General features: G+C 43.8%; 1 protein-coding gene across 1 annotated transcript in view; it reads left to right on the top strand.

Moving 5' to 3' along the window:
• Positions 1–22,087, top strand: part of CFAP74 (cilia and flagella associated protein 74) — a 71,694-nt gene that overhangs the window by 33,966 nt on the left and 15,641 nt on the right. Inside the window, exons 13-17 of the mRNA XM_042781599.1 lie at positions 11,070–11,191; positions 14,823–14,951; positions 15,763–15,850; positions 16,680–16,853; positions 17,552–17,685. Coding sequence (XP_042637533.1) covers positions 11,070–11,191; positions 14,823–14,951; positions 15,763–15,850; positions 16,680–16,853; positions 17,552–17,685 — 647 coding nt within the window. The remainder of the gene's footprint in view (positions 1–11,069; positions 11,192–14,822; positions 14,952–15,762; positions 15,851–16,679; positions 16,854–17,551; positions 17,686–22,087) is intronic.

Raw genomic sequence — 22,087 nt, 5'->3', positions numbered from 1 at the left:
TGTCTCCTTTTTTGGTATTTTCACGCAAATTCTTCTGCTAGTTGGGGTTTAGTCCACTTTTGTATCCTTCCCTTCAAGGCTCAGGGGTCCGAGATTATCTTCTATGTCTGTGTTAATTGATTTCCCTTTTCTTTGCTGAAGAGCATCTGTGCAGTCCTTGTGCCTATTCCGCCATCTTGCCGGAACTCCCCTTTATTATTTTTAAAATTTTACTTTTCCATTCCACTAGTAGCTCCTTCTCCTTTCATACCATCACACTTGGACGTAACTTTCTGCTTCTGTAAAAAGAGGAGAAGCTTCCAAAATGCACTGTCCCCCAGCAAGGTGCCCCGCCAACACTCCCTTGGTGGTGGTCGTGGTAGTTGTGAATCAGCCCTGACATAGTGACTCCACATACAATCAAATGAAACCTTGCCCACTCCTACGCCCCTTTCATGATCATTGTATATTCCAGCCCATTGTTTTGGCTGTTGCAGCAATCTATCTCATTGAGGATTTCCCTCGTTTTTTGCTGACCCTCTGCTTTACCGAACAGGACGTCTTTTTCTAAAAATCAGTCTTTTCTGGTGACATGTCCAAAGCAAGCAAAACAAAGTCTCACTGTCTTCCTGTCGAAAGAGTATTCTGGTTTTATTTCTTCTAAGACTGATTGTTCTTCTGACAGTTCATAGTATATTCAATAATCTTCACCAACACCACAGCTTGAATGCATCAGGTTTGCTTCTGTCTTCTTTTTTAATTGTCCAGCTTTCACATGCATATGAAGTAATTGAAAAACCAGGGCTTGGGTCAGGCACACCTTAGTCAGCAAGGTGACATCTTTGTTTTTCAAAACTTTAAACAGGTCTTTTGCAGCATATTTGCCCAGTGCAACACCTTGTTTGATTTCTTGACTGCTATTTCCTTTGATATTGGTTGTTGATCCAAGTAGAATGAAATTGTTGACGATTTCATTTTTTCCTCCTTTTATCGTGATGTTGTTTATGGGCCTAACTGTAAGAATTTTTGTTTCCTTCACATTCAGATGTAATCAATACTGAAGGCTGTAGTCTTTGATCTGCATCAGTAAATACTTCAAATCGTCTTCACTTTATTTTATTTTGAATATTTCATTGTGGTTTGGGTGAAAGTTTACAGAACAAATTAATTTCCCATTCAAAAATTTATACATTTTTTACATTAGTTGCAGTCTCCTCAATGTAACTGTACTTTTCCCACTTCCTTCCTGGGTTCCCCATTTCCATTCTCCCATCTTTCCTATCCCTTCCTGCCTTCTGTACTTTGTTTTGGGGCAAATGCTGCTGTTTTGGCTTCATATGGTTGATTGTTCTGAGGACCATGATCCTCACGGGTGTTATTGGTCACTTTATAGGACTATCTATTGAGCTCTGGTAGCATAGTGCCTAAGGCATTTGACTGCTAACCAGAAGGCTGGCGGTTCAAACCCACCAGCCACTCCTTGGAAGGAAGATAGGGCAATCTACTTCCGTAGTGATACTAACTCGGAAACCCAAGGAGGGGTTGCTATGAGTCGGGTCTGAATTGATGGCACATAACAACAACAACATTATTTGATTGAAAAGTGATCTCTGGGAATGGGTTCAATTCCGTGTTTGAAGGGTGTGTAAGGGCCATAGTCTTGGGAGTTCTAGTCTCTATCACAATGGTAACTGTGGTATTTTTTATTGATTTGAATCTTGTTCCACGTTTTTCTTCCACTCTGTACAGGAATTTCTATTGTGATCCTGATCAGAGTAGTCAGTAGTGGTAGCTGGGCACCATCTAGTTCTTCTGGTCTCAGGCTAGTGAAGGCTCTGGTTTGTGTGGTCATTTAGTCCTTTAGACTAATTGTTTCCTTGAATCTTTGATTTTCTTCACTCTTCATTTTATTGCTCTTAAATGTTGTATAGTATTCCATTGTGTGTATTACCATAGTTTGTTTATCCACTCATCTGTTGATGGGCACGTAGATTATTTCTATCTTTTTGCTATTGTGAATAATGCAATGAACATGGGTGTTGCATATTCTATTCATGTCACAGGTCTTATTTAGTGCTGGTATTTGTTGTTGTTGTTGTTGTTATGTGCCATTGAGTCAGAGCCAACTCATAGCAAGCCTTCCTTGGGTTTCCGAGGCAGTATCACAGGGAAGTAGATTGCCCAACATTCCTTCTGAGGAGTGGCTGGTGCATTTGAACTGCCAGCCTTCTGGTTAGCAGTCAAGTGCCTTAGGCACTATGCTACCAGAGCTCCTACTGGTGGTATAGCTGGATCATATGGTATCTCTATTTCTGACTTTTAAGTTAGAAAAACAACCACAGTTGTTGTACCACTTAACAGTCCCACCAGCAGTGTATGAGAGTTACAGTCTCCCCACACCTTTGCCAGCATTTGTTGTTTTCTGAGATTGTTTTGATCATTGTTGTTGTTGCCAGGGAGTTCCAGTCTCCATCAGACCAGTGAGTATAGTTTTTTTTTATTATTTTGAATTTTTTTCTACATTTTTCTCCCACTTTGGCCAGTACCTTCTATTGTGATCCTGATCAAAGTGATCAGTAGTGGGAGCTGGGCACCATCTAGTCCTTCTGGTCTCGGGCTAGTGGAGGCTCTAGTTTGTGTGGTCCATTAGTCCTTTGGACTAATTGTTTCCTTGAGCTTTGATTTTATTCACTCTTCTTTGCTGTGCATGGAAAGAGACTAATAGTTGTATCTTAGATAGATGCTTGCAAGCTTTAAAGACCTCAGTCACTACTCAACAAAATAGGATATAGAACATTATCTTTATAGTCTATGTTATGCTAATTGACCTATGAGATGCTATCTCGTTGTTGTTTTGATTTGCATCTCTCTGATAACTAATGATTTTGAGACTCTCTTCATGTATTTGTTGGACACCTGAATATTGTCTTTGGTGAAGCGTCTGTTCATGTCCTTTGCCAAAGTTTTAATTGTATCATTTGTCTTTTTATTGTTGAGGTGTTGAAGTTCCCTATAAATTTTAGAGATTAGTCCCTTATCGGATGTGTCATTGCCAAATTTTTTTACCCAGTCTGTAGGTTCTCTTTTTCACTCTTTTAGTGAAGTCTTTTAATGCACATAACTATTAAATGCTTAGGAGATCCCAGGTGTCTAGTTTGTCTTCTGCTATTTGTGAATTTTTTGTTAGGTTTGATAGACTATTTATGCCATAAACTAGAGCCCTTAAGTTTGCCTTAGGGCAAATTATGAGTAACATTGCAGAACACTTAATTGTTCATAAGGACACTGTACATAGACCAAGAAGCAGTTTTTTGAACAGAACAAAGAGATACTGCATGGTTTGGAATCAGGAAAGATGTGCATCAGGGTTGTGTCTTTTCACTATACTTATTCAATCTTTATGCTGAGCAACTAATTTGAGAAGCTGGAATATATGAAGAACATGGCATCAAGATTGGAGGAAGACTTATTAACAACTTGTGATATGCAAATGACACAACCTTGCTTACTGAAAGTGAAGATAACTTGAAGCACTTACTGATGAAGATCGAAGACTACAGCCTCCACTATAGATTACACCTCACATAAAGAAAACATAAATCCTCATAAATGGACTCATAAGCAACATCATGATAAATGGAGAAAAGATTGAAGTTGTCAAGGATTTCTTTTTGCTTGGATCCATAATCAATGTCTGTGGAAGCAACAGTTAAGAAATCAAACAATGTATTGTATTGGGCAAATCTGCTACAAAAGATCTTCTTAAAGTGTTTAAAACCAATGATATCACTTTGATGACCAAGGTGTATTTGACCCACGCCCTGGTTTTTCAATCACCTCATATGAATTTTAGTTTATGGTTTCTTTCATATGCATGTGAAAGCCGGACAATGAATAAGGAAGACCAAAGAAGAACTGATGCCTTTGAATTGTGGTGTGGGCAAAAAAAAATATTGAATATACCAATGTCTGCCAGAAAAATGAACAAATCTGTCTTGAAAGAAGTATAGCCAGAATATTCCTTAGCAGCTAGGATGACGAGACTTTGTCTCCCGTATTTTGGACATGTTATTAGAAGAAACCAGTCTCTGGAGAAGGACATCAAGCTTGGTAAAGTAGAGGATCAGAAAGAAAGAGGAGGGCCCTCAATGAAATGGATTGACACAGTTGTTACAACAATGGGCTAAAACATAGCAACAATTGTGAGAATGGTACAGGACCAGGCAGTGTTTCATTCTTTTGTACATAGGGTAGCTATCAGTAGGAACAAACTCAGCAGCACCTAACAACACAACAGATTTGCCCCTATTTTTTCCCCCATGATCTTTGTAGTTTTATGTTTTACATTTTGATCTTTGGTCCTTGAGTTAGTTTTTTGTATATGGTGTGAGATATGGATCCTGTTTCATTTTTCTGCAAATGGATATCCAGAGACTCTCTCTTCCCTAGGTAATGGATTTTGGTCATTTGTTGATCAGCTGTCCATAAGTGGATGGATTTACTTCTGGGTTCTCAATTCTGTTCCATTACCAAGCTGTTTTGATTACCATGGCTGTCTAGTAAATTGTGAGATCAGAAAGTGTGAGACCTCCTACTTTGTTCTTCTTCAGTAGTGCGTTGCTTATCTGGGGTCTCTTTCCTTTCTGTATAGAGTTTCTGATTATTTTTTCCATCTCTTAAAAAAATGTTGATACAATCTCGATCAGAATTGAATTATATCTATAGACTGCTTTGGGTAGTATTGGCATTTTCACAATGTTAAGTCTTCCTGTCCATGAACATGGTATGTTCTATTTATGTAGGTTTCCTTTGTTTTCTTGCAGTAGTGTTTTGTAGTTTTCTTTGTATGAATCTTCTTGATCCTTGATTAGGTTTATTCCAAAGTATTTATTTCTTCTTTTTAAGGCTTTTGTAAATGGTAATGTTTTCCTGATTTGCTTTTCAGAGTTCTCTTTGTTAATGTAGAGGAAGCCAACTGATTTTTGTATGCTGATTGTGTACCCTGCCACTTTGCTGAATCCTTCTATTAGTTCCAGTAGTTTTCTTGTAGAATCTCTGGGATTTTCTATGTATAGAATTATTTCATCTGCAAATAAGGATAGTTTTGTTTCTTCCTTACAAATTTGGATGCCCTTTATTTTCGTTCCTTACTTTATTGCTCTGGCTGGGACTGCCAGTACAATATTGAATAAGAGTGGTATAAAAGGCATCCTTGTCTATTTCTGTTCTCAAGGGGAATGCCTTCAGTCTCTCTCTATTGAAAATAATGTTGGCTCTTGGTTTTGTGTATAGACCCTTAATTATGTTGAGGAATTTCCCTTCTATTCCTATTTTGCTGAGAATTTTTTATTAGGAATGGGTGTTGGGTTTTATCAAATGTCTTTGCTGCATCAAAGCAAAGATCATATCAGAGATCTTTGATATGATCATGTGGTTCTTTTCCTTTGTTTTATTTATGTGATGGATTACATTGGTTGATTTTCTAATGTTGAACTATCCTTACACACCTGGCATGAATCCCACTTGGCCATGATGTATTATTTTTTTGATAAATGATGTTAGATTCTATTAGCTAGTATTTAGCTGAGAACATTTGCATCCATAGTCATGAGAGATCTATGATTTTCTTTTTTAGTGATCTCTTTGCCTGGATTTCTTACCAGGATCATGTCTGCTTCATAGAATAAATTTGGGAGTATTATATCCTTTTCTAAAGAGCTCTGGTGGTATAGTGGATAAGACATTTGGCTGCTAACCAAAGGGTCAGTGGTTCAAACCCACTAGTTGCTTGCTTTGTGGAAGGAAGATAGGACAATCTACTCCAGTAAAGATTTACAGCCTCAGAAACCCAGTGGAGGTTGCTATGAGTCAGAATTAACTTGATGGCAGTGAATAAAGTATATTCTTTTCTATGTTCAAGGGTAGTTTGAATAGAATTAATATCAGCTCTTCTCTGAATGTTTGGTAGAATTCTCCAGTGAAGCCCTCTGGGCCAAAGGTTTTTGTTGGGAATTTTTTTATGACCTCATCAATTTTTCCTTTTTCATGGGTCAGTTCAAATTTTCTACCTCACTCTTTGCTAGTTTAGGTAGGTAATGTATTTCTAGAAACTTGTCCATTTCTTCTACGTTTTCAAATTTGTTGGCATATAGTTCTTCACAGTATTCTGTTATTATCCTTTTTGTTTCAGTTGCTTCTGTTGTAATGTCACCCATTCCATTTCTTATTTGTCTTATTTTCATCTTCTCCCTCTTTTTCTATGTTAATTTGGCCAGTGGTTTGTCAATTTTATTAATCATTTCAAAGAACCAATGGGTTGGTTCTTTGTATTAGTTTTCTATTTCTGCTCAAATCTTTATTATGTCTTTTCTTCTGGTGACTGTAGGCTTTTTTTTTTTTTTTTGCTTCTCTTTTTCTGTGTTGGTGTTGTAGGGTTAAGGTGTTAATTTTTACTCTTCCTTCCTTTTTAGTGTATGTGTGTATAGCTATAAATTGACCTCTGAGCACTGTTTCTGCTGTGTCCCAAAGATTTTGCTAAGCTGTGTTTTCATTCTCATTCGATTCTAGAATTTTTTTTAATTTCATTTACTACCTAGTGGTTTTTAAGCAGGGTATTATTCATTTCCATGTATTGATTTTTCCTTGTTCTTCTGCTATTGATTTCTAATTTCATAGTGTTGTGATCCAAGAAGATACTTTGTATTATTTCAATGCTTTTTAATTTACAGATGCTTACTTTGTGGCCTAACATATGTTCTGAAGAATGATCCATGTGTGCTGGAAAAGAATGTGTACCATGTTCTTGTTGTCTGGAGTGTTATATATATGTCTATGATCATGATCAAATTGGTTGATTGTGCTGTTTAAATCTTCTGGATTTTTCTTGAGTTTCTTTCTAGTTGTTCTCTCCTTCATCAAAAGTGATATGTTAAAATCTCCTACTATTGTTGTGGAGTTGTTTATTTCTCTTTTCAATTCTGTAAAACTTTGTTTTATGTATTTTGGAGCACTTTCACTAGGTGCATAGATATTGATTATGATTATGTCCTCTTATTGACTTGACCCTTTAATCATTATATAATGCTCTCCCTTTTCTTTTATGCTGGTTTTTGCCTTAGTCTGTTTTATCAGAGATTAATATTGCCATTGCTGTTCTCTTTTGGTTGCTATTTGCTTAATTTATTTTTTCTATCCTTTGATTTTTAGTTTATTTTTATATTTGGGTCTAAGGTGTGTCTCTTGTAGGCAACATATCTATGGGTCATGTTTTCTTATCCATTCTGCCACTCTCTATGCAGTCAATCTATTTACATTCAGTGTAGTTATTGATAGATATGAATCTACTGCTTTCATTTTGTTGTACTTTTTTTGTGTGGTGCTCATGATTTCTTTGTTCCATATATTTTTCGATGTTGGGTGTTTTGTTTATGGATTTTCTTTTTATTTTCTTTATTGCTGTTACTTCTGTATTTACTGAGTCTATGATTTTCTTCTTTTTTGCTTTGGTGATGTTTATTAATTTTCTTTGTTGTTATCCTGAAATTTAGTTTTATCTTCCCAAGTTTAAAACAGTTTGTTTTATCTTGACATCACCTTAACTTCCTCTCCATGTGGAAGTTCTGTAAACTATACCTTCTTTTTTTGTTTTGAAGTTATTGCTTACAGATTGACTGTCCAGTTCCCTATTTTCAATCTTGTAGCATTATTTTATTCTTGATAATTCTTTATCTGTGTTGGTTTCTGGATGATGTTGTCATGTGTCTTAATATCAAATTATTGTCTGACATTGTTGGTTCTCTGTCCAAAGGACTCTCTTGTACAGTTGGTCTAGTTTTTACAAATTTCCTTAACTTGTGTTTATCTTGAAATACCCATTGTATTTAAGGGACAGTTTTGCTGGATATATATAATTCTTGGTTGGCAGTTTTTTTCAGGGTTTTATATATGTCATCCCATTACCTTCTTGCCTACATGGTTTCTGTCAAGAACTTAGAGCTTAGTCTTATTATTTTCCCCTTTGTAGGTAACATTTCTTTTTCCTGAGCTTTTTTCAGGATTCTTTGTCTTTGGTTTTGGGAAGTTTGATTATGACATGTCTTGGTGATTTTCTTTTGGGGTCTATCCTATTTGAGTTAGTTGAGCTTCTTAGGTGGATATTTTCTTGTCTTTCATGATAATTAGGGAAGTTTTCAGCTAACAAATCTTTGAAAATTTTCCCTGTATTTTTTGTTGTTGTTGCTGTTGTTGTTTGTTTGTTTTGTGTCTCTTCCTGTTCCACAGTTCTGATCACACATAAATTATTCCTCTTGATGGCGTCTCACGTAACTATTAGGCTTTCTTCATTCTTTTTTCTGATTGTTCCTCTAACAGATTAATGTCCTGGGATTTGTCCTCTTTCACTGATTCTGACTTCACTGATTCAGTTCTACTCCTTTGTCCTTCCAACGTGTTATCTTTTTCTGAAATTTTAGTGTTAATCTTCTGGATTTCTGGTTGGTATATTTGTATGATTTCTAATTGTCTATTTATTTTGTCATTTTATTCTTGCATTCATTCTTTTAGAGTTTTATCTGTGTTTTGCTTGATTTTGTCTGTTTTTCCTTGGTCTCTTTTTTGATCTCTTAGAGGACCCTATATATTTGCATTTTGAATTCCTTACCTGGTAATTCCATAACCATTTCTCCCTCAGAGAGGTTTCCTGGTTCTTTATTTTGGTTACTTGCTGAAGCCATCTTGTCCTTTTTCTTTAGGTGATTTGATGTGGTCTGTTGTTTCCATTTATTTATTAATTGTATGTTTTTTTGCTGTGACCTGATTTTTTTATGTTTGTTTTGATATATCTGTTCAAGTGGGATGGGCATGCTACTCTGGTAGCTAGTCTGGCTGCACTGGAGCAGTCACCACCTGTCTCCAGGTGAGTGAGATAGCAACTGGGGGTGTGTGAGCCTGTGTCTCTGTTCACTGGTCTTACAGGTCAGCTGAAGGCATTGTTGGGTGGGCATTGACCACTGTCTATCATTAGTCCAGTGGTACAGGAGCAGGCAGTGGCCCTTACCAAGTGGGTGGGGCAACAGGCATGGTGGTGTGCTGGCTGGTGAGGGCATGGTCTCCACCTCCTGCTGGATGGGGGTGGGGTATGAGTGGCAGGCCAGCATGGATACAGTTGGCATTTGCCACTGCTTACTGGGTGGGGGAGGGAAAGGAGCAAGCAGTGGGTAGGGAAAGAGGAAAGGAGCGGTAGGTGGATGCATGCGGGGTCACACTGCTACCACCTCTCAGCAGGAGCTTAGCTAGGTTGGTGGTGCAGAGGGGTGGAAGTTGGGGCAAGAGTGGGCCTTATACCTTGGTCTCCATCAATCAGAGCTGCAGGGATGGGGGATTTATGCCACTAAGAGTCAGGGGAGGGGGAGTGTGCTCCTTTGGTTCCTGGGCAACCATACCTGGGCCCTTCTTGTGGGCTGCAGCCAGTAATCAGGACCTTATTTCACTCAGGATATGTCTACACAGTTACTCTATGTCCTGTCGAGAATTCCATGAAGTCGCCTTCTGTGCTTCTCACTGAGGATTGTGGCTGTCTTTGTCTCAAGATGACCATGCTGTGCCACAATAGCTAGCAAAGCCCCTATACTCTATCTCTTCTCAGTTGCTGTTTTCAGTTTCTTCTTCCAGTCAGTGTTTGAGCTAGTTCTTTATCCTTTCACTTGATGCTTAGGGCTCCAAGATTGTCTTCTGTATCTGTTTCATTTAGTTTCTCAGGTCTTTACTGTAGAGGGACAGGATGGTGTGTCTGACTAAGCTGCCATTTCAGCTGGAAGTCAAGTTGTCTTTACTTTCAGTAAGCAAGGTTGTATCTTCTGCATGTCTCAGGTTGTTCATGAGTCTTCCTCCAATCTTGATGCTGCATTCTCCTTCCTATAGTCCAGCTTCTCAGATTATTTGTTCAGCATACAAATTGAATAAGTATGGTGAAAAGATACAACCCTGATGTACACCTTTTCCAATTTTGAACCACACAGTTCTGTTTGAACTGCCTCTCGATCCATGTGCAGGTTCCACATGAGCACAATTAAATGTTCTTGAATTCCCACACTTCCTTATGGCCAATAGAAAATGAACTTTCTGGGACCCTTTTATTTCCCCACTTCTTGATCCTCAACCCCTAGGTTTTACACAGCTTTCATTAGACTTCCATTTTAATTCCCTCCCACTGCATCCCTACTGTTTCAGAGCTACCATGTACAGGCAGGCTCATGCTCACCCCATCTCTTCCCCTCTCCTCCCTGGCCCTTGTCTGATGAGTGAATTGCCATGGTCAGCAGGAAACAGGTGACACCTGAAAGCCAGCCATTCCGAGAGGGGATGTTCCTAAGGTGGCTCCCTTTCAGTGGGTGGGTAGTGCTACTTCCCCACCAGAGCTGGCTGGGAGCATTTTCTAGCACACAACATCTTTGCATCATGCTGCTGCTTTTCCCATCCTGCTGCTCCATTCTGGTGGACAAGACTTCTGTCTTTGTGATGAGATGTCTTCACATCTCTGGCCCCAGAAACAGGTTGTGATTTTGGCAAATCAGTGGACCTAGGATCTGGGTGTTGGAACGGTCTAAGTGTCAGAAGTCCCACAGGTTTTGAAAGGGGAGGGGGGCAGCAACTCTTCTGCCCCCACCCCAGTCCATGTGTACCCCAACCTCATGGGCTGATGGTAAGCTTGCATTTTTTACTATTTGTGAAAGATTCATAATATGTGCACTTTTCCATATGATGAGTTATACTTTTGTAAAAGGTGTTTTTTAAGAAGCTTTAAAATGTTGATAATTATGAAGCTGGTGTTGGTGACATGAGGATTCATTGTACTATTCTCTCTATTTTTTTGATGTTTGGAAATGTTTATAAAATTTTTTTTTTTATAAATTATATGATATGAAAAGTGCCATAGAACTTTAGAGCCTGGATTGTTTGAACACTGACCTCTGGTACTTGAAAAAGTTACAGCAAGTTACAGGGGCTCTGCCTGCAAGTGTCTGCCAGCCTGAGTTCCTCTGTACCCACACTGCTGACGTGAGCATGTTGCTGAATTTACATTCCCAACTCAGCTGTATTTCAGAGTTGTCGGCGTGGCCATCGACGTGCCTGTCTGGGTGCCAAAGCCCAATGTGGACCTAAAGATCTGCATGTATGACCGGCTATACCAGGACTCTGTGCTCGTGCACACACGGTGAGTCTTGTCTATACCAGGACTCTGTGCTGGGAGGGGCCCTGGGAGTGGGACATGGGACTGTCTAGATGGGGTCAAACTAAGGATCTTGAGATTGAAGATTGTTCTGGATGATCCAGGTGGGCCCAATGTCATCACAGGGTCCTTAAGAGGGGGAGGCAGGAGGGTCAAAGTCAGAGGGGACGTTAAGATGGAAGCAGAAGTTGGAAAGATGGAATTGCTAGCTTTGGGAATGGAGGAAGGGGTCAAGAGCTGAGAGATGCAGACGGCTTCAGAAAACCCTAAAAAGCAAGGAAATGGATTCCCTACCCCTACCCCAAACTCCAAGGAGGAGCCAACCCTTGTGACTCCATGATTTTAGCTCTGTGCAAGCCATCTCAGACTCCTGGCCTCCGGAACGATGAAAGAGTAAATTAGTGTTGTTTTAAGCCACTGAGTCTGCTGGAAGTTGTGACAGCAGTGATAGGAAATTAATCACCCCACACACGCAGGTCACATGGTGCAAGCCCCTTTCCTTGGATGGGCACAGATGAAGGCACACAGGCTCTGGAGCGTTTTCAGTGGTTCCTGGGCCCCCAGGGATCTGGGGAAAAGGGAAAGGGGTGCGGCTGTCCCAGAAGCTCAGAGGGACACCAAAAGCAGAGGGTATATCCTATCCCTTGCATATGTGCAAGGTCATCAGAATCCCAGCAGCCGTGTCCAGACATTTTATTGGTTGAAACTTATGTGGAAAATGATAGTAGATCTTCAAACCAGAGTGCAGTGAACCTCCATGAATCGCACTGTGTGTCTCTAGTCCCAGGTGAGAGGGCCTGGGAGCCTCAGCATGCCCCACCCCTATACACAGAGGCAACTTCATGGGAGAGCCCTTGTACCCTCACCCCATGCCTGTACTGTTCTGCTTTCATCTTTGTATGTCAGGAACTTGAAGGAAAAAACACAGGTTGCCAAGGTTATGGTGGGGGAAGGCAGTTTCCTCTCACAGCTGCCCCATCTGTGAGGGTGTGACAGAGTCAGGGATAGACCATGTCACTAGGGAGGTGGGGACCTGAAGGAAGAGCTCAGGTGTATTTACTGGGGAGGCAGGGCATTGTGCTCTTCAAGTTCATCTTAGGGTAAAAGGGCATCTGCCCCTGACTGTGTACATGATGTTTTTTGTAATGGGTGGGGGAGTCTGGGGCCTGGTTTTACTCTCTCAGAACACCAAGCCCTGGCACAGATTGACAGTGTAGGTGTGTTAGGTATTTAGTTCAGTATTAGTCATTGCTAGGTTTGTTTCATTAGCCAGTTTTATGGCCAGGGAGGTAGCAAAAGGTGTTGACACCTTTTGTATCCAAGGAAGAGCCACCAGCTGCATATGAGACAAAAAGTAGAACTTAGTGGAGCTGGTTCAGGGCTCCCTATTCAAAGAACACAAGGGAGGAGGGAGACTCTCTGCCTTCTGAGCCATGGGAGAGACCTGTGTGCCCCGCAGCTCCCTGTGCTTGGTCCTCAGCTGACTTCACTTTTGCCTTTGAATCCTTGTGGATGGGACACTCAGGGTGGTGGAGATGCAGACACTGGGGTGCTGGGCAGCCAAGAGACAGGTGAAGGAAGGAGGCTCTGAAGTGAAGCTCCTGGTTCTGTGCAGACCAAGGACCCAGCGCCCTGCGGCTAAGCCTTCTCCTTCAGCTTAGAAATCACCCCTCCTGTGGAAATAACAAGGTCCTCAGTGGAGAAGAAAGGTGGTTTACTCAGAGTGGACACATGCACAGACTCAGAGACAGGCCAAGGCAGGGATCCCAAAGTGAAGCAAGAATGGCTCCTATGCACCCTGGGGAAGACACTGGGTGAGGAGATTGTGACTAGGTGGGGGTATCCCTGTGATTGGCTAAGGGGCCATATTTGGCTTTCTCCAGCTGGTCCTGAGTCGGAGAGAGTGAGCAGAATAGGTAAGTAGCAGTTACTGACCATGTCCTGGCCATCTGAGCCAGCCACCACAGAGGCTGCTTGTACAGATCGTGGGTCAGAGTACCACTGTCATGTATGGTGGCCTTGCTGTGCGCATGGCTCCCACTCCTCTCAAACGACAGATCCAAGGCATTATGAAGCCCCCAGCACGACAGCACCCAGCAGGCAGGCTGACATACCACACATGTCAACTCAGACAGGTGTCTGCCCAAGTTGGGGTGTGTATGACATCACCTCAAGGTGTCCTGCCCTCCTCAGGAAGGCTGGGGAGGGGTGGGAGATGGATGTGTGGAGTTTAAGAGGCCTGTGATACTCACTGGGAAGTATCTGGAAGGCAGCTAAATGTGGAGACAGGGAATACCCAGACACAGCACACATCATCAACGTGCAGGCACATGTGGACCGTGAGGCCAGGTGTACACTGTGTTCAAGACTCTATGACAGCACAGGAACCAACCGCACTGTGAGACCAAGTGCAACCTGCCACACCACTGTGGGATGCTGAGAGATGCTACCTGGAAGACCCCTCTGTTCCCCTTGCACCCATCCCACCCCTCCTCCATGGTCTCTGGAGAGAGTGTTGGGAGGATGAAAGGGGTCACAGAGTCACGTCTCTATGCAGAAAACCACCTCCACGGTGTCCAGGCCACCATCTGAGTCTTCCGGGGCTATCAGAACAAGGAACCACAAAGTTGTTGTTAATTGCTCTCAGATCAACTCCAACTCATATAGAGACCTGGGTGGCACAAATGGTTAAGTGCTGGACTGCTAATCAAAACGTTGATGGTTCAAACCCAGAAGCATTTCAGAAGTAAGGCCTGGCGATATGCTTCTGAAAGGTCATATAGCCTTGAAAACCCTATGCAGCAGTTCTACTCTGCACACACGGGGTAACTATGAGCTACAAAGTAGGCAGCTTTAAATTACAGAGATTTATTCTCTCATGGCTCTGGAGGCCAAAAGTCTAAATTCAGGGTGTCAGCAAGACCTTGCTCTCTACAAAGTCTCTTGGGGAGGATCTTTCCTTGTTGAGTGCAACTTCTGGTGGCCCCAGGAGCTCACTCTGGTCTCTGCCTCTGTGGTCACGTGGCTTCTTCCTCTTCCCCCTGTGTATGTCTCAGATGGGGTTAGGATCCACCCTCCTCTAGTATGACCTCATGTTAACTAATGATAGCTGCAAAGACCTTATTTCAAAAAAAAGACCTTATTTCCAAACAAGGTCATTGCACAGGTGGGGAAAGTTAGGTCTTGAGCATGTCTCTTTGGGGGATATGATTCACCCCACAACACCTGCCCCCTCATTCTTTCTGCAGGAGATAGTGCTTCACGGGGGAGGTGAGCGATACGAGGTACGGGCACCTGCCTGCCCCAGGGCAGGGCCAGGACCTGCATACCTTCCCGATCCTTGGCCTGGCCAGAAGGAGGCCAGAACCCCTGGGGGCTCCACCACACTTGCCTCCCAGGTCCCGCACCCCCCTGCCCCACAGACCCTCTGCCCAGAATCGCTGGGCTGGTGGTCAGTGCTGTTTCCAGTCGAGGTGCTCTTATCTTTAGAACCACTCACAGCTTCCATTTCAGGAAAAGCCACCTCTGGGACCCAGGACCATGCATCCCCCACACACACTCAATGTTGGACAGACCATGCGTCTCCCATACACTCAATGTCGGACAACACCCACAGGTCAAAGGCAGCTCTGCGCCTGAGGTTTGAGGTGTGCAAGGAGCTGCGGGCCCACATAGAGCTCCTGCCCGAGACTGGCTACATCCAGGCGTTGTCTTCCTACTCAGTGCAGCTCAAGTTCCTGCCACGGTGAGATGGGCTGGGAAGGGGGCCAGAGTGAGGGGAGAGGATAGGGAGAAGCCAGGGAGGGGCTGGGAGGGGTAGCTGAGGTGGTTTGTTAAAATCAGAGCTGCCTCTGTCACTTGGCCTTGGCAGCTGCCCATCACAATGACCCCAAGTTTTGTATGTACCCATTGCCATCAAGTCAATTCTGACCCACAGCAACCCCACAGGACAGAGTAGGACTGCCCACAGGGTTTTCAGGGCTGTAATCTTTACAGAAGCAGACTGTCTCATCTTTCTCCTGAGTAGGCACTGAGTGGTTTCAAATGGCTAAACTGCCAGCCTTTTGGTTAGCAGCCAAGCGCTGAACCACTGCGCCACCAGAGCTCCCTTTTGTTATTTGGACTCTCCCTGAAATTTCTATCATGCTGTTGGTTTCCTTTTATAATGAGAGCAAACTTTAACAATTGGTTATGCATTTTCAAAGTGGCTTTTTGGATTCCTTAAGGTTGCAAACCACCTTATTAATTTAAAACAGGATTCATGTATATATGTGGGTTTGAGTCCATTTGTTCAGAAAGAGGCTACCACCCTCAGTTGGATGCTAATGGTGCTCCCTGGGGTTCTGAGCCCATTCGGAGACTTAGCACAGAAAGACTCAGAGCCTGCACGTACATTGTCACCCTGCCCAGAAAGTCCACCCCAGGGTCTTCTCTGGGGTTCCATGTTTCACATGTCTTAGCCTTGCTGTGATCTGAAACTGCTGTTTATAGACCTGTTGTACTAGCATTTCAGAAAATACAAAGAAAGTACATAGGCACATACCTGCCTCTTTCAGACACTCCCTCCCCGAAGATGCAGGGAAATACTTTGACAAGGAGACCCGAGTTCTGGAGGCCCCGATGACAATCTGGGTGGCTGACCAGGTCTGTGAAGCCCCATGCTGAGTGCAGCACCTCACCCTCAAGTCCCAAGAAGCCAGGCCACTCTGGGGAGCTGGGCTGCTCTAGCTGGCTGGTCTCTGCACAGTAAGGCCTCTCAAAAGTAGGGCTCTGGGTTCGCAGAGCCTGCCCTTACGTGCCTTCCGGGCATGTTCTGATGGCTGACTGCCAGAGGTATCAGAAGTGGTCTGTGGGACAGACGGGAGCCCAGACCATCCAAGAGCCAAATCCTGTCTAGGGCGAGCTGACTCAGGCCCCCAAACTCATGCACACGTGCGCACATGCTCACACACACATATACACAATGGTGCACACATATAGAGACTCAGTGCACCACATACACAGGCATGTTTCACATGCCAGAGGTGCCCATGTTAACATTCAACATACCACATGTGCTCATACATGTGTGCACACACTCATATACAGAGGTACACACATGCACACACCCAACACATACTCGCAGGTACACACACCACACACATGTACGCACTCTATAATACACACATGCATATCTTCATATACAATATACCACATACACGTGGGTACCATGTGCCCTCCACACACCTGCCCATGGGCCCTGCTTCCTCCTGGCTACTTCCCTGTGATTTAGCCTCACAGTCTCACAAGCCAGGCCACTCCCAAGAAAAGCGATTCCTTTAAAAACAGACTTTTTTGTTTGTCATCAGTGCACTGTGGCCACAAGGTAGCAGTGGCACTTACTCTTCCTCACTGTGCCTTGGCTGTTTCTGGGTACGTGCACAGTAGAACCAGTTGCAGGAGACAGGCATACATGTTTGCTCTTTGTGCCTAGATCAAGCCTGTGGGGTTCATCGTCCACGCCATTGTCACCACCTCAGACTTGGAGATCAGTCCCCCAGAAGTGGATTTTGGCTACTGCACCATCTACGAGGCAATTAAGACCAAGGTCACAGTCCACAATCACTCCCTCCTGCCCCAAGAGTTTGGGTTCGTCGGACTCCCCAAGGTACCTCCCATGGTCAGCTGTCAGCAGGGGCTGGAAAAGGGGCCCAAGTGTGGGGATACTATAGGGGCCAGGCCACAGACAGTTGCTTCTCTGGGTCCAGGTGCCAGGCACCAACAGGCCCCAGACCCTACTCTGGACTCCATCCCACTTCTGTCTCTCTCCTGTCCTCTCCCTGTATCTCTGTATCTCTGCCCACCATGTATCTCTGCCTTGCCCAGTCTTTATCTGCTGCTGCTGCTTGGGTTCTGTCTCTCCCTCCTCTTGGCTCCACTGCACCTCTGTGACCCACTGTCTCTTGGACTCCAGACTCCTCTTCCCACCCTTCCTTCCAGAACTCATGCCTACCCAGGCCCTTCAGGGTGGGCAAGACAAGCCCAGCCCTGGCATCCTCACCCCTCCAGGGCTACCTCACTGCCAACCCCACCATCCACTCAAACACACTCATCACACATACTCACATGCACACCCCATCACACACGCATACACACACATCACACACTCATCACATTCAGACACACTCATCACATTCAGACACACTCATCACATTCAGACACACTTTCTCACATTCTCACACACACACATGCACACTCACATGCACCCCTACTACATGCATATCCATGCAGCTCCTTCTGGGATACTCCCCCAGCAAAGACTGACCGTTCTCATTTTGGCAATCAATGGCCTTTTTCATTTGCCAGTTCGTGGACATTCAGCCCAATGATGGCTTTGGAACAGTCTTGCCACTGGAAAGTTTGCAACTCTATGTGATCTTCCAGCCCACCAAGGCCAAAGAGTACAGCTTCGAGCTGATCTGCAAATCGGAGATTAACAGGTGAGCCTGTTGGGTGAGGGCTACTTGCAGGGCCTGGCACATGCAGCTCAGGGCAGCCCCTCCACCTATCTTTGCACACTCAGGCTGGCTTCTGGACCCTACCAGCCAGAGATCCTCAGCAGTTGGGCATGGGACCAGGTTGACCACAGGGCTGGGCTGAGCAATACTGCAGACCTGAGCAGAGACAGGCCTGGGAGCTGGGCTGACTTGCACACTGGCCAGCTCACCTATGTGTACATGTGTGAATATGTGTACATATAGGTGTGTGTGTGTGCGTATGTGAGTGTGCTGTGTGTGCATGTGCATATGAGTGTATTTATATTAAGTGTGTGTGAGTGTGCATGCAGGTATGTGTATGTATATATGTGTGCACATGTGCAAGTGCATGTGTGTGTTTTATATGTGTGTGACCATGTGTATATAAGTACATGTCTCTGTGTATATGTGTGTACATGTGTGAGTTTGAGTGTTTATAAGTGCATGTGTATATCTGTACATGTGTGTGAGTACATGTGTGTGAGTACATGCATGTGTGTTTATGGAAGTGTGTGAACATTTTAGTGTGTTCATTGTGTGCATGTGTGAATGAGTGTGTATGAGTGTGTGAGTGGGTATGTACATATGTCTGTGTCTTTGAATAGATATAAGTGTGCATATATGTGAGTGCTTGTGAATGAGTGTGCATGTTTGAATGAGAGTGTGTATGAGTGTGCATGTGTGTGGCAGACACCCCTCTGGCAGCAGGGGGATCTGGACATAGGCCCACCTGCTCTGACACACTGTATGACTTTGGGGTGGGGGGGTCCTAGATCCTACTACCTAAGAGAAGAGAGAAGGAGGTCCCAGGGCAGGGGGATGGGGCGAGAAATGAAGCAGGATGGGGAGGGGCAATCTGTAATAAGCATTGGCTCTCATTGCTAGATTGGGTCATCAGCCTCAAGTGAGAAATGTTATGGTTCAAGGGCTGATAGTGGTGTGTCAAACCCCAGATGGGTCCTGGGCAGGCATGTGAGGACACATGAGGTTTCATGAGGACAACCTCAGAGACTATCAAGGCCCCTGAAGCCCCTCCCCTCTGCACTCACACCCACTCCACCTGCTCTGCGCCTGTCCTTATCTCTTGTCCTATCTCCACCTCATTTCCAGGCTCATGCTACCGTGTCCTGGCTGGGCCTCAACAGCCAAGTGAGGTGAGCCCAGCCAGGCTTAGACAATTGGGTGAGGTCAACCTGGCTGGTGGCTCCATAGTGTGCCAAGACCTACTGTAAGGGGAAGTGGGCTCATAGTGTGATTTTAGGGGGTAAAGCATGAGTTAGAGCCATGGAGAGGAAAGCTCTCACCACCTATTCTCAGTTCCCCATCCATGCTCAGTTTTTTCTCACCCTCTAACGTACTGTGAATTGGCCAGAGGTGGTTCAGTGGTAGAGTTCTCTCCTTGCATGCAGTAGATTCCACTTAGAATGACAGCCAGTACACCCACCTGTTGGTGGAGTTCTGTTTGTTGCTATGATGATGAATAGCAACTCGGTGGAGTTTCCAGACTAAGACAAACCAGGAAGAAGGAAATCAGCCAATGGAAACCCTGTGAATGACAGTCTGACCTGCATCTGATCACGGGAATGGCATAAGACCCGGGCTTACAAGGGCTTTTTCAGTAACAACAACATACTGTGAAACCTTGGTAGCTTGATTACCTCTCCCACCCCTCTGAAAAATAAGTACCATGAGAAAAGGGGGTTTTATCTGTTTTCCTCATTGAGGTAATCCCAGTGCCCTAGAACTGCACCTGGCCCATCGCAGAAGCACCATCAATGTGTGCTGAATGAGCAAATGTTTGTGTTTAACTTTTAAAAAACTATGTACATGTAAATTGACGTTGCCTAAAGTTAAGACAGAAGCTGTCTTGAAGAGGGCTGTAGAAAGCTCACACCATGAGGCCTCAGTAATTAAACAGCCTGAAAGAACAGGCAGAAGATGCAATGGCAGCCATCCCAGCTCCAGGGACACATCAGCTGGGCACCTCATGTTTCCAAGAGTGTCCCTGCCTGGTACCCCAAATGTGGTTCATGTATTCCTGCCCTTTCTCCTGGAGGACCCCTTGGCGACATCTAGTCTACTGATTCAATCCCCTCATTGCACCTCACCCCTGATGTCCTCTCCTGCTAGGTTACCTTCCAATTAAATGGATTATACCCCACTTACCCACACATCCCTCCCTCTATCAACACAATCTCCACCACTGACCTCTGACTCTATGCCTTCCACCTGTGCAGCGATGGGGAGAAAACCCACAATGTACTGCCCACTTTGCTGGTAAACTCATGCCTACTGCCAGGAGATGGCTGTATACTGCCTGGCCAGCCACCCTCCATCCTTCCTCCTGGAGGACCCATTTACATGCCCATCCTTGCACACCTGATGGTTTCTTTTAGTAGGAGTGGCATTTAGAGACCACATTCTGGGTGCTGAGAGTGCTCATGGATGCTGGACTATTTCCAGATCTTTTCAGTAGACAGAGCTAGGAGGTAATAAAATACCTCAAGCGTTCATAGTGACACTTCCAATTCAAATACAGGACTGCTTTTGTATCTGGCTTCTTCCATGTCTCTTATTCCCCACACTGAGAACCCTGAGAACCCTCCTGAGAGAATTTATGGTGTAAATAGTGTATTAAACATAACTAAAAATGCACAAACAGCAGAAGATAAACTAGACTACTGGGACCTCCAAAACATTAAACACTTACGTACATCAAAAGACTTCTCCAAAAGAGTAAAAAGAGAACCTGCAGACTAGGGGAAAAAAAATTGTCAATGACATATCTGACAAGGGATGAATCTCTAACATTTATGGAAAATTTCAACACCTCAACAAAAGGACAAACAATCCAATTAAAAAATGGGCAGAGGACATGAACAGACACTTCACCAAAGAAAACACTCAGGCGACTAGCAAACACATAAAGAAATGCTTGCGCTCATTAGCCATTGTTGTTATTGTTGTTACCCAAAAAACAAACTCATTGCCTTCGAGTTGATCCTGACTCATAGCGACCTCTCCTTGGGTTTCCAAGGTAGTATCTCTACGGAAGTAGATTGCCCAGTCTTCCTTTCAAGGAATGGCTGGTGGGTTTGAACCTCCAACCTTCTTATTAGCAGTCAAGTGCCTAAGGCACTATGCCACCAGAGCTCCTGCTGTTGTTAGGTGCCATAAAGTCAATTCCGACTTACAGAAACCCTGTGTGCAACAGAAGGAAACACTCTCCACTCCTGCACCATCCTCACAGTCATTGCTATGCTTGAGCCCATTGTTGCAGCCACTGTGTCAACCCAACTTACCAAGGGTCTTCCCCTTCTTTTGCTGACCCTCTACTTTACCAACATGACATCCTTCTCCAAGGACAGATCCCTTCTGATAACATGTTCAAAAGTACATGAGATGGAGTCTCACCATTCTTGCTTCTGAGGAGCACTCTGGCTGTACTTCTTCCAAGATAGATGTGTTAGTTTTTCTGGTACTCCATGATATATTCAGTATTCTTCTCCAACACCTAATTCAGAAGCATCAATTCTTCTTCAGTCTTCCTTATTCATTGTCGAGCTTTCACATGCATATGGGGTGATTAAAAATATCATGGCTTGAGTCAGGCTCACCTTATCCTCAAAGTGACATCTTTCTCTTTAACACATTAGAGGTCCTATGCAGCAGATTAGCTCAGGGCAGTAAGTACTTTGATTTCTTGACTGCTGCTTCAATGGGCATTGATTGTACATCGAAGTAAAATGAAATCCTTCACAACTTCAATCTTTTCTTCATTTATCATGATGTTGCTTATTGGTCCAGTTGTGCAGATTTTTGTTTTCTTTACATTAAAGTGTAATTCATACTGAAAGGTGTAGTCTTTGATCTTCAACAGTAAGTGCTTCAAATCTTCCTCACTTTCAGCAAGCAAAGTTGTGTCATCTGCATATCCCAGATTGCTAATGAGTCTTCTCCAATCCTGATGCCACATTCTTCATATAGTCCAGCTTCTTGGATTATATGCTAAGCATATAGATCGAATAAGTATGGTGAAAGGATACAACCCTGACACACACCTTTCCTGATTTTAAATCAGGAGAATATCTCCTGACTGAGACAGACTAGGAAGAAGGAAGAGGCCGCCCACTTCTTAAAGAATTGGCCAGGGAAAACCTTATGAATAGCAAAGAAACACTGTCTGATACATTACCATGCAACTTTATGAATAGTCCTGTTAGGTTAGAAGGCTCTTAAAATAGGACTGGGAAAGAGCTGCATCATCTGAGTAAACCCAGCCTTACTCATATGGATAAGGTAAATCTTTCAAGACCTCCATTTGCTGATGTGGCACCACTCAAATTGAGGAAAAACAGCTGCAGAT

This window comes from Orycteropus afer, unplaced genomic scaffold (assembly GCF_000298275.1).
Source record: "Orycteropus afer afer isolate SDZICR_OR568_19922 unplaced genomic scaffold, OryAfe1.0 scaffold00136, whole genome shotgun sequence".
Taxonomy (NCBI): Eukaryota; Metazoa; Chordata; class Mammalia; order Tubulidentata; family Orycteropodidae; genus Orycteropus; species Orycteropus afer.
The sequence above is the reverse complement of the archived record's forward strand: the minus strand, read 5'-3'. Positions and strand labels throughout refer to the sequence as shown.